General features: G+C 34.3%; 1 protein-coding gene across 1 annotated transcript in view; it reads right to left on the bottom strand.

Moving 5' to 3' along the window:
• The window catches only part of LOC136035599 (pumilio homolog 3-like), a gene marked incomplete in the record, with an annotated part of 52801 nt that overhangs the window by 16985 nt on the left and 22737 nt on the right, over positions 1-13079 (bottom strand). The window contains 2 exon segments of the mRNA XM_065717478.1: positions 6693-6901; positions 10965-11195. Coding sequence (XP_065573550.1) covers positions 6693-6901; positions 10965-11195 — 440 coding nt within the window.

Raw genomic sequence — 13079 nt, 5'->3', positions numbered from 1 at the left:
ATTGAGTGCCTTAATTGCATAAAGCAGGACGCACTTTACGCAATGCAAAACAATTGGATAATGTTATTGGTTATGTTAGACGTTGAAGGTGCATTCAACAATATAGTCCATAGACAAATTTTGTCTGGTCTAATTGAAGCTGGTTTTAAGGGAAGTTTAATTGCATTTGTTGAAGATTATATGAAGCAGAGGACCATCAAAGTCAGAGTTAAGGGTGAACTATCAGATGTTATAGTAGAAATTAAGCGAGGCGTCCCCCAAGGGTCTGCCTTGGGGCCGGACCTCTACAATATTGGAGAATATAATATCCCAATAGAAGAGAGTGCTGAAAAAGGCTGTATATTTGCGGACGATAACAATGTCTGGGTGTTGGGCCGCTCTATGGAAGAGATTCACATGATATGGAGTCTGTTTTGGAACAGCTGCAAAGATGGGCAGATGATATTGACCTTAGATTCTCACCTAATAAGACTAAAGCTATGATATTCACAAGAAAAAAGATACTGGTACCCCCATTGCTTCATATATATGGGCAACCTATAGAATATGTCAATGAATCAAAGATACTGGGATGCGTTTTTGATAAGCAGTTAAGCTGGAATAGCCATGTACAATCATTAAAGACCGCTTGCATGAAACGTCTGAACATTTTAAAGGGAATTACAGCTGCCATGTATGGTTTACACCCTGATCTGCTATTGGATTTTTATGTAAAATACATTCGAGCTAAATTAGAATACGCTGTGGTGATATATGGATCTGCTAGTCCATCACTTTTGAGTAAGCTGGATGTCTTGCAAAACTCAGCTATCAGAACTGCTTACGGAGGTAGAAGTACGACTCCAATTCCCTTTTTACTATCGGAAAGTGGCTTAGAAGACCTTGAATCGAGAAGAAACATAGCCTTTTTGAGATACATTAGAAGAATATTGCTCGCGGGTAAAAATCATCCTGTGAAATCACGGATCATAAAGACAGGAAGAGCATGCACCAAGAATCCAAAGAAGGTTAGAAATCAACTTAATTTTTGGGAAAAGGCTTCAGAAATTTCAGCATCCAAAGATGTAAATTTAAAAACTTCAGAATTTTTAAGCATATGTGAAGTTCCTGATATTGCTCCTTGGGAAATAATCGAGCCAAAATGCAATCTATTATTTCCTACAAAAGAACGTGATATGGACATGGAACTCAAAATAATACTAAACGACAAGTATAAAAATTACATTGAAATATATACTGACGGTTCGAAGTTGGAGAGCCCTACAGCCGTTGGTGCTGCATTTTGGATTCCAAAAATGAAAGTTGTCAGAAAATATAAATTGTACCCTGAGGTATCAGTGTTTGTTGCTGAAGCATATGCCATTTTGAAAGCATTGGAGTTTGCAGAAAGTATGGAAGACCATGAGGACATTCTGATATGTTCTGACTCAATGAGTGTCTTGGAAGCATTAAAAAATTTTGGAAGGTCTAGAGATCCATCAAGAGAAATAGTGGCTTGCTACCAAAAATTGTTAGGGATGTTAAAAAGAAGGAAGATTTCGTTTCAGTGGGTTCCCGCCCATGTGGGAATTAAAGGGAATGTGAGAGTAGATAGAGAAGCCAAAACTGCCGCACTAGAAGGTCAGAGTGAGTTGGATGTTCCTACTCCAAGAATTGCAACTCAAATAGAGCAAATGATTAAAACAATCCGCGATCAAAGCTTCCAGGATAACCTGAAGTTATCAGGAAATTTGTTTGTAACTACAAAGGAGAGGCGCAAGAGAGAAGTTGTAATATATAAATTTTTGAATAGATGACAATCGAGAATCGTATTTAGACTCAGATCTGGCCATGTCAGGGTTCAAAGTTAAAAAGCAAGGTTTGAAGGAGCTTCAGAAAGATGTGAATTTTGTGACATTGAAGAAATTATTGAGCATTTACTTCTCGAGTGTGATAGATATGCGAGTGAAAGGAAGGAAATAGTGGAATTTTTTCGTGTAAGAAGCATTAAGCCATATACATTCTGGGTGGTCTCACTACATCAGAAGACAAAGTGCAGATACTTCAACTTGTTACAAAGTACTTAGAAGAAATCCACCAAGACTTTAGACTTTGAAATCAGTTATTGGAGTTCCAGATTCTACAAAGAAGGCTCTTAAGTGGTAAACAGAGGAGAGCATAATTCCTTCAACTTCAACTTCAACAACGATGCTTCGAACTCGCGAGTAGTGAGTGTCCAGACTTGAAGATAAGTTTTCATCTGCGCTCACGGACAGAGGGCAATTTTAGTGACTCGAGAGCAGACCCTAAGACATATAATTTGCACCAAACATGATTTTTGTAGCACGTACTTTTCATGCTTAGTGACGAATGCGCTTCCACGCACCAGTATGAGCTTTGAGATCACGAGGCTATAGTTCTAAGGGTCCTATAGTTCTTTCAATATATTTAATCTTATTGGCTGCCACAGAATGTTCGCTCGATAGCAAATGACCTTGTCCTGGCCAAAATTGTTGTCTTGCTGTATCCTTAATTCTTTTAATATTGAAAACAGATATTAAAATTGCCATTCCCCGCCAACCTCCGAGCATTCTGTCGATGCTACCCCCCCCCCCCCCCCCAAAAAAAAAATCCAAACTGGCATTCATGACCATCTTTCCTGGGTAACTTCTGTTTTAGGGTTGTCGTACGAATTCCAAGGTGAAATTTTGATCAAGAGTTTCAATTTTCAAAGGAGCACTTCAAATTTTCTAAGAAGCACATAACCCCTTTTTCAAAAATTGTATATCACTTTTTACGCTAGAAAATTTCGACTGGAAATTTAACACTGTTCAATTTTACCAATTCGGAATCGGAATTAAAAGCGGATTCTTTTGATGTATTTGTATTAATCAAATTTCCATTTTCGGATATTCGGTTTTTAGTCAAAAGGGTCGCTCTATACATGAGCTTTATTGCCGCGAACTCTCTGATCCCGGCCTCTCTTTAATGTGCGTGTGTGTATGGGAGGGGGTGAGAGCGTTTGCAGGGTGAGCTGTCAAAACTGAACTTCAGGGTTATAACTTCTATATTTTTCAAGAGAGGCTAAAACAAATCTTGTAATAGGAGATTCCCCATTCACATTATGTTTAGGCAATCATGTGCATGTAATGAAAGCCTAGTCAAAATGGGTTTCACTGAATAGTAAATGTTTTTCCACCCCTCCATATTTATCTGGACCTCTCACTGAAAGCTAGAGAATTTGGACCTAAAAGGGCTATTTTTAAGTTCCATTCCTCCCTCCTCCACATAAATATGGAGTAACTTGGCCCTAATAGTTTGAATAAAACAATAGACTACTAAGAAGTTTCAAATGATTCAACTTATTGACATGAGGCTTAAAAAATAGTCTATATTAATATATTTATTAATTAATTTATTAATATATATTTATTAATATATTTATATTAATATATTATTAATAATAATTATATAAATATATTTATTAATAATATATCATATATTTCGTATCGACTGGATAAATCTTTCACGGCACCACCGTCGAGTAAAGAGGTTACTCGACGGTAAGAAAAGAGGTTATAGAGGTTAGTAAAGAGGTAAAAAGGCTCGAGTAAAAAGGTTATATAAATACTTTTGATAGTTATAAATAAACTGGCGATAAGTAAATTGGCGATCTCAACATTTTTTAACGATAACATTCTGGTCTTCTTTGGACCAACATTGGTGCTTTGCACCAAAAAATGGCAGAGATCGCAGCTTGACTGAGGTAATATCGCTTCTATCAATCCAAAAAAGTACTGAACATTTAAAATTAAGGAATCTTAAATGTTCGGAATCACCATCAAATGTATGTTGAGCTGATGTTTCTTACGTTTTAAAATTAAAGAATTTAAAATTAAAATTGAATAATTCAAAACTAATGAATCTTACATGTTGGGAATCACCGTCAAAGGTGTGTTCAGCTGATATTATATACGTTTTAAAATTGAGGAATTTAACATTAAGATTGAATAATTCAAAATTAAGGAACCTTACATGTTGGGAATCGCCATCAAATATAAACATCAAAGCTGTTGTTTCTTACGTTTTAAAATTAAGAAATTTAAAATTACAACTGAATAATTCAAAATTAAGGAATCTTACATGTTGGAAATCACCATCAAAGGTATGTTTAGCTGATACTTCTTACGTTTTAAAATTAAGGAATTTAAAATTAAGATCGAATAATTCAAAATTAAGGAACCTTACATGTTGGGAATCGCCATGAAAGATAAACATCAAAGCTGTTGTTTCTTACGTTTTAAAATTAAGAAATTTAAAATTACAACTGAATAATTCAAAATTAAGGAATCTTACATGTTGGGAATCGCCATCAAAGATAAACATCAAAGCTGTTGTTTCTTACGTTTTAAAATTAAGAAATTTAAAATAACAACTGAATAATTCAAAATTAAGGAATCTTACATGTTGGAAATCACCATCAAAGGTATGTTTAGCTGATGCTTCTTACATTTTAAAATTAAGGAATTTAAAATTAAAAATTGAATTAATATTTCATAAATTGAGGAATTTAAAATTAAGATCGAACAATTCAAAATTAAGGAACCTTACATGTTGGGAATCGCCATCAAAGATAAACATCAAAGCTGTTGTTTCTTACGTTTTAAAATTAAGGAATTTAAAATTACAATTGAATAATTCAAAATTAAAGAACCTTACATGTTGGGAATCGCCATCAAAGATAAACATCAAAGCTGTTGTTTCTTACGTTTTAAAATTAAGAAATTTAAAATTACAATTGAATAATTCAAAATTAAGGAACCTTACATATTGGGAATCGCCATCAAAGATAAACATCAAAGCTTTTGTTTCTTACGTTTTAAAATTAAGAAATTTAAAATTACAATTGAATAATTCAAAATTAAGGAACCTTACATGTTGGGAATCGCCATCAAAGATAAACATCAAAGCTGTTGTTTCTTACGTTTTAAAATTAAGGAATTTAAAATTACAATTGAATAATTCAAAATTAAAGAACCTTACATGTTGGGAATCGCCATCAAAGATAAACATCAAAGCTGTTGTTTCTTACGTTTTAAAATTAAGAAATTTAAAATTACAATTGAATAATTCAAAATTAAAGAACCTTACATGTTGGGAATCGCCATCAAAGATAAACATCAGAGCTGTTGTTTCTTACGTTTTAAAATTAAGAAATTTAAAATTACAACTGAATAATTCAAAATTAAGGAACCTTACATGCTGGGAGTTACCATCAAAGGTATGTTCAGCTGATGTTTCTTACGTTTTATGATGATGTTAACCGTCGTTCAATATTTAAAGATCGATACAAAAAAGTTTTTTTTCTTTTTTTTTAGAATTCAATTTCAAAATGCAAAAACAAAAATTATTTTATGACAGGTTCTATGACATTCAAGCAGATATACAAATATTTTCTCTACTAGACATTTGTTTCCCTTTGAAAATCGCTTCACAAGAATCTTCTTTTCAAATTTCTCCCACTGATTGTTTTTAATGACTTCCTCAAATTAGCCTATGGAAAGCTTAATCGTATGTCACATGCCAACTTAAATAATCCGTCATAGAATCACACAAACAATCTTAAATGAATTGTAAGAAGAACAATACCCCGACCTTTTTTTTATCTTATATTATTAAAGGAGCAATAATTGCACAAATATTTGCTTATCTTTAAATTTTTCTCTAAAACTGCAGTATATTTTTTCTGAAAACTGTTACGGTACGATTTTCCGGTGCCAAAAAACGATCTCGATAGATCACAACTTTGGGAAAATTCGTTTCCCTCTCCAAACCCCTTCAATATTTTCATATATCGTTTGCTGACTGAAACTAGAGATCCCTGAAAGTTGAAAGGCTTGAGCAAAAGTAGGAGGGGTTTCAAAACACCATCTATTTGTTGACAAATTGGTTGTTTCCGAGCTTTTAAAGAAATACAATTCCGTTTGATAGCTGTCAAGTAAGTCTTGGATTCTTAATTGCTTCGCTTTAAATGCTATGCATTGCGGCAAAAAAATTACAATAGTAATTTGTACATAATGGAAAAAAAATAGAGAAAAATTAAAGTTGTTCTGCAAAGAAGATTAAAAAAAAATCTTTCTTTTCATCGAGCAAACCTCTGTCCCCCTGCAGCTATTTAATGAAAGAGATTAGAATATAATATGACATGTTTGCAAAAGATTGTAATAATACAACTGTATCACCACGTGTCACAGTACTACTGTACAGCGTTGCCAACGATTCAAAATGAACTATTCCAGTATTCCAACTAAAATGGTACAACAAGAGATTAATATATACCATCTGAACAGCAGCTTAAAAATCTTCTATAACAAAAAAAAAAAACATTTTGGAAAAACTCAAACTTAAACATATATTCAAATTAGAAAGGAGCAAGTAAAACCAAAATGACCAGAAAATTTGTACTGTACCAAATAATTTTCAATTTTTTAAATTCACAAAATTCTAAACTGTACCAAAGGAGTACAATTTTACTGCGTTGGCAACGCTGCCACTGTACCAAAATAATACTATGTCACCGTTTTTACATTTTTTTTTTATATTAGGGAGACACGCAATCAACTAATTCACCTGTTCTAAATTATTTATGACACTAATCGTCGAAAAACTAAAATATTGACGAAAAAAAATAACAAACAAACAAAAAAACTCACTTCTCAATCACAGGTTCTAGCGCCTCTTTTAAATAATTTAAAAAGGCCACTTTTTTATCCGGATGTTTAGCTACAGCATCGTTCAGGGTGTATATTCCTTCTTCCTTAAAAATCTTAAATTCTGGACCATAAAATTCCTGGCAAATCTCAGCTCTCTCAAGGGCATTTGCCCAGTCATTGTATGCCGTTTCTAAGACTTTTGACCCAATCTAAATAAGAAATACAAAGCTAGAAATCAGGCTCTATTACAACCTTAATCATCAGCATTCAATATTGCTTAAGGAAACACAAGAAGAAAATAATATTGACGCAAGAGACAAATTAAAAGATTTCTTTTGGAATGTTGACAAAAAATGGTTAGAAGAAAAGATAATTTTAGAGAACACTTAAAAACACCAGCATCCAATGTCAAAGAAATGTTTGAACCTCTTAAGGAACTCAAAAGAATGTTTGGACCTTCTAAGGACCTCAAAGGGAAGTTTGGACCTTAAGGAACACTCTCTGGAAGGAGCAGTAAATTATTTCTATAAATTTCCTTTTATAACAAACAATTAAGCAGTTTTCTGAAAAATATAGCATAAAAATTTTCGGGCAATGATGAAATTTCTGTCGGGCGATGATGAATTTCCTGTAATAATCGGCCATCATTGGCTATTGATCGATTAACATATGCTTTTATACTTTAAAAGCATATGTCTCATATACGACAAAATAATATCACATTAAAAATTTTTTTTACTGCTTTATTTTATGGGCAGTTTTCTTTTCTTTTAGTGTTTAAGCTTTTAGAAATAAAACTAGGCAAGTATATAGGGTCGGCCGAGGCTTTTTGACCGTGCCCCCTAAATCTCAAGATATTTATCATTTTCCAGTATTTTATTACCTGTGTCACTGTACCACTATCTTTTACTACCAGTGTCACTATCTTTGAATTGCAAAAGATTCAGCAATTTTGTTGCTGAATTACTGGCAGATCAACGTACTGACAGATCGAGTGGGTCTCAAAAACCATCTGGCCGAAGAGTTGCAGAAGATTCAGCAGCTTTGTTACTGAATTACTGACAGATCGAGTGGGTCTCAAAAACCATCTGGCCGAAGAGTTGCAGAAGATTCAGCAGCTTTGTTGCTGAATTACTGACAGATCGAGTGGGTCTCAAAAACCATCTGGCCGAAGAGTTACAGAAGATTCAGCAGCTTTGTTGCTGAATTACTGACAGATCGAGTGGGTCTCAAAAACGATCTGGCCGAAGAGTTGCAGAAGATTCAGCAGCTTTGTTGCTGAATTACTGGCAGATCAAGTGGGTCTCCAAAAACTTCTGCCTGAAGAATTGCAGGATATTCAGCAAGTTTCTTGCTGAATTACTCGCATACCAACGTACTGACAGATCGAGTAGGTCTCACAAAGCTTCTGGCTGGAGATTTAGCAGCTTTACTGCTGCATTACTGACATATCAACGTACTGACAGATCGAGTGGGTCTCAAAAACCATCTGGCCGAAGAGTTGCAGAAGATTCAGCAGCTTTGTTGCTGAATTACTGACAGATCGAGTGGGTCTCAAAAACCATCTGGCCGAAGAGTTGCAGAAGATTCAGCAGCTTTGTTGCTGAATTACTGACAGATCGAGTGGGTCTCAAAAACCATCTGGCCGAAGAGTTGCAGAAGATTCAGCAGCTTTGTTGCTGAATTACTGGCAGATCGAGTGGGTCTCAAAAACCATCTGGCCGAAGAGTTGCAGAAGATTCAGCAGCTTTGTTGCTGAATTACTGACAGATCGATTGGTCTCAAAAACCATCTGGCCAAAGAGTTGCAGAAGATTCAGCAGCTTTGTTGCTGAATTACTGGCAGATCGAGTGGGTCTCCAAAAACTTCTGCCTGAAGAATTGCAGGATATTCAGCAAGTTTCTTGCTGAATTACTCGCATACCAACGCACTGACAGATCGAGTAGGTCTCACAAAGCTTCTGGCTGGAGAATTACTGACATATCAACGTACTGATAGATCGATTGGGTCTCACAAAGCATCTGGCCAAAGAATTACAGAAAATTCAGGAAGTTTATTTGTTGCTGAATTACTAATAGATCAACGTACCGACCGATCGATTGGGTCTCGAAAAGCTTCCTAGAAAAAAAAAAAAAAAAAAAAAAAAAAAAAAAAATCAAAAGCGTTTTAGACTAAGCTAAGTTAGACTGGTTATTTCATAAAGCACGAGCCTTATCTTGCCGTTGAGACTCCGCTTGCAAAGGCTAACACAGTTAAAACCACTTAAAAATTCAACATTCAACTAACACATTTCATACGGTTTCCCCTCTATTCTAGGTAATGGCAAAGTAGGAATACCGCTCCCAGGCCTTCCAGAACCTTCCACTCACTTTACAGAAATACGTTTAATTTGAGTTTTTTCATTAGTTATTTATTAATTAATTTATTTATTATTTTATATATTTTATTATTTTTATTATTCATTATTTATTTTCATTATTTATTAGTTTATTATTAATTCAGCTCTTCGGCTAAATTAAACAAGATTGTAACTCAATTTACGTCCAAAACCTAGTTTCTACATTTAGTTCCTGATAAAATTATTCCCTGCCAATAAAGCCAGCATCTTTAAATAGTGTAGTCCTACATATATACTTTCAGTTTTCAATAATTAGGCGACTCTTGTTGCAATATCTGTAGAAGAAAAACAGGCTTATCCAAGTCAACATAAATAACTCTAATTATTCACCTGAAAAGTTTTTACAAAGACGACATTAAACAACTTCTTCATCAAGGCCTATCAAGCTAAAAAAAAAAAAAAATCATGAGCACTGCAACACAAATAACCACATTAGCCGAGTGGTTGGCTCGGTATTCTTGAAATCCTATGTCCGTAAGCACCGGGATTCGAGTGCTGATCATTTGGTTTGGAAAGGGGGTTAACAATGTGACGCAGTAAACTCAGCAGGATTGGACTCAGCACTCAATGAGTACTGGGGAAATCTGGGTAAAAAACACGGGAAGCATCGGATAATTTGCCCCCGAACCCCGCATTGCACCACCAGCCGAAGGCAGAGACTCAGGGGACCAGTACCTGCGTCACCGCAGACCAATGGTCTGCATGCGAAAAAAGTTTTTTTTCTTATTTTTATAATAAGATATTATAAAATGATATCTTTTTTATTTATTTTTCTTATTTTTCTTTATTTATTTTTCTTATTTTTTTTCCGCACTTGTATTAAACTGCAACAATTTTAATTCATATATTTTACAAAGCAGCTGGTAAATAAATCAATTGCCATCGCCAACTGGTATATTTTTTTCAGTCTAAAATGCTTCCAATTAAGCATTAATCAAACTTTAAGTAAAGAGGGGGTTGGGGGAAGTGGCAGCCTCACTCACGCACACGATAATTTCTGTTAACTTGAGTCTTAATGTAACTCTTTACTTTCATCTAAAACAAGAATTGTTTCTTTAATTTAATCTTTTAAAGAGTGAGAAAATTAGACTTCTTTTGACGCAAAACAAAAGCACTGCCACTTCCTATTTTAAATCACCTCCTTGTCAGAATATCCGCACGGCTAATAGCTTTAAACACAATTTTTCTCAGTTATCTAAACAAAAACATCTTTTAGATCGGATAGCTTGATCAAGGTTTTGTTAAGTTGACATAAATAGCAATGAGATGGCTCAAGAATATAAGCCTGCCCACGAAAACCAAGAGTTGAATAGGCATGGAACAGGCATCCTGTACGTCTTCAAGGATGTACCAACTCACTCTCCTCCCCCTAGTGAATTGAGGAGCATGAGCTTTTTTGGGTTAGATTTTCTGAAAAGAATATAGAAGCTATAATAAATGAGCTCTTAAACAAAAACACACCCAATTTGTTCCTTTATTTTAATCTCTTGTTTTTCATAAGCCTCATCTTGCTTCATTTTTTCAATTACCACCACATTCCAAACTACAAGGACGTTAGAAAATTCTGGTCTCCTAAGTAGCTCACAAGGTGTTAAGAGAAAGGATGGACACATAAAATTAATAGTTGCAATGGTTTTTTAGCAGATGTTTACTTTGAAATGGGAAGTAGCAGGGGACTATATTCAATAGCACACTGTGTTTGGGGCTTTGGGAGGGTTTAAAGAGGAAGACTTTGAATAGATTGAGATGATGAAGGAGCGTGCGTGGCTGTGTTGGCCTCAGACAGCTTGATGCTCCAGTGAGTTGTTAGTAGTAGTGGTAGTGGGACTGTGCTAAAAATTTAAGAGCCCCTGATAATTGCAATCGACACCTACCTTGTGACGTAGCAGGCTAACAACATGTCCTCTAAACATTTGAATCACGTTCTGTCTTTGCTCTTTGGTTCCATAACGAAGAACTTTCAGAATGTAGAAGTGGGCATATTTAGACTTCACTATAAGCATAAGATTATTCTTCAGCTCGTCGAAAACTGCCTGCTTTATTGGTAGTGGGGCACTGGCAACTATGCACTCAACGACACGTACTGTATCATGAGCAAAAATAAGCTGAAAAACAAAAAGCAGATGAAAATATTTTTTTAATTGAAAAATAGTGTCCCTACAATGGGTGTGCTACATATTCTATTTTGATTTTATTACTATATTACTTCATTTAAAAAAGTTAATTTTTGAAAAAAATTCTATAAATTATATTTCTTTAAAAAAATTATTCATTAATACAGTTTCTAATAAATAAAGATTTTCTATTAAATTTTATATATTACTTAATTTTCTAAACAATACGAGCCACAGTTATCCGAGCCCCGGCTAATCGAGTTCCGGTTTAACCAATATATTCTACTTGTATAATTACATGTCATTATAAAGTAAAATGCTAATTATTCTAATACTTTGCTAATTATTAATTAATAAAAACATACAGTACTGCATTTAAATAGAAATGCAATAGACTATGGTGGTGAGGGTACCTTACATAAAAATAAAACTCTCTTCCTTGGTCTAAGACACTGCGCAGAGCGAGATCCCTATCACTGGTGATCAATTTATATTGCTACAGTTCTTCATTTTTCAATTGTAATGCAAATATAGACGCTTATCGAACGGTCTTAATCGATTCTTAGTCATTTTACCACATCCTTCCTGCTTATTCTTTTATACAGCCGGGGTATCCAATTTTTTATTTTTTTTTTTTATCTGTGTCGGTCCACATTACCTCCGATAACCGGCGCACTATTGTATATTACTATATACTATACATATTTTATTTTTTACTATATTTCATTTTCTGGAAGAGGCTTTGGCATACCCTTTTCAATTCAGTCAGCTTCAAATATTTAAGAAGAAGTATTTAAGGATTTATGAAGCATTAAGATTTTGTGAAGCATTAAGAAGCTATGACCATTCAACATAGAGTCCCTTGAGAGGGATAGGAAGGGGGGAGGGGGTCAAGACTTATGACCCCGCTTAAAGACCTAAATTTAAACAAAAAATTATGGAACTTTTTCATATTAAAAAGACCATTTTATGGTAATAAACAAGTTTTTTCCAAGCCTTTCTTTGCCTTCCACGGAAAAATTAAGAGAGATACTCGACTCCCAAGTAGCATTAAAGTGAGGTGGACCTTCATAAAGATTTCAGACGAGTCCCAATAGATACAGCGCCAGTAATTCATCATGTATGTAATTTTTTGAGTTGAGCTATATTCAACACGCACATACGTAATATTTACAACAAACTAATTAGAAAAAAGATTAAGTCACAATTTTTTCGAATTTAGAGAAGATGAAGCTTGGAAGCAACATTCCTCGTTTTTATATTTTCCAGGAATCTGGAAAAAAAAGTAGTGTAATATAATTCGTAAATAATACATAAGAACAAATTTGTGTTGATATATGCTTCTAAAACTAATTAGTTTTTAGTTTTTCATATGGAAGTAAAGAGTGAAGTTGAAACTAAAAACACCCAGAGTGACTGCTTCAAACCCTCCGTAGCAAATATCTACAACACTAACTCTACATCTACAACACTAACTCTACATCTACAACACTAACTTAAACAAAGTAACACAAGATATTTCAGTACATTTGTAGGATTTTGAAAAATAAGCTCTTTACTAAAAACACAGATATTAAATAATTTTTGTACAGTGGAAACATAGACCATTATAAAAGTTTTTTGCAGCAGAAAAATAAGGCACTTTCAGGTATACGCTAAAGATGCTTATTTTAAGACACTTAGAAGACTAAAGTAAGTGTAGATGAGCATTGTATGAAGCCTAATTAGGATGACAAGGAAACTACAAAACTTAGGATTCCGAGAGGAAGGGAGAGATTTTATAGAGGGATGGATTTTGTGCTTTTTCATGAGAAGAACAGCTGAGGATACGTGTTTATCTATTTAATTCTCCTGGATGGTCGTGTTGTGGTCGAT

Source organism: Artemia franciscana, chromosome 14, assembly GCF_032884065.1.
Source record: "Artemia franciscana chromosome 14, ASM3288406v1, whole genome shotgun sequence".
NCBI classification, from domain to species: Eukaryota; Metazoa; Arthropoda; class Branchiopoda; order Anostraca; family Artemiidae; genus Artemia; species Artemia franciscana.
Note: the sequence above shows the minus strand (reverse complement) of the source record. Positions and strands in the feature narration are given on the sequence as shown.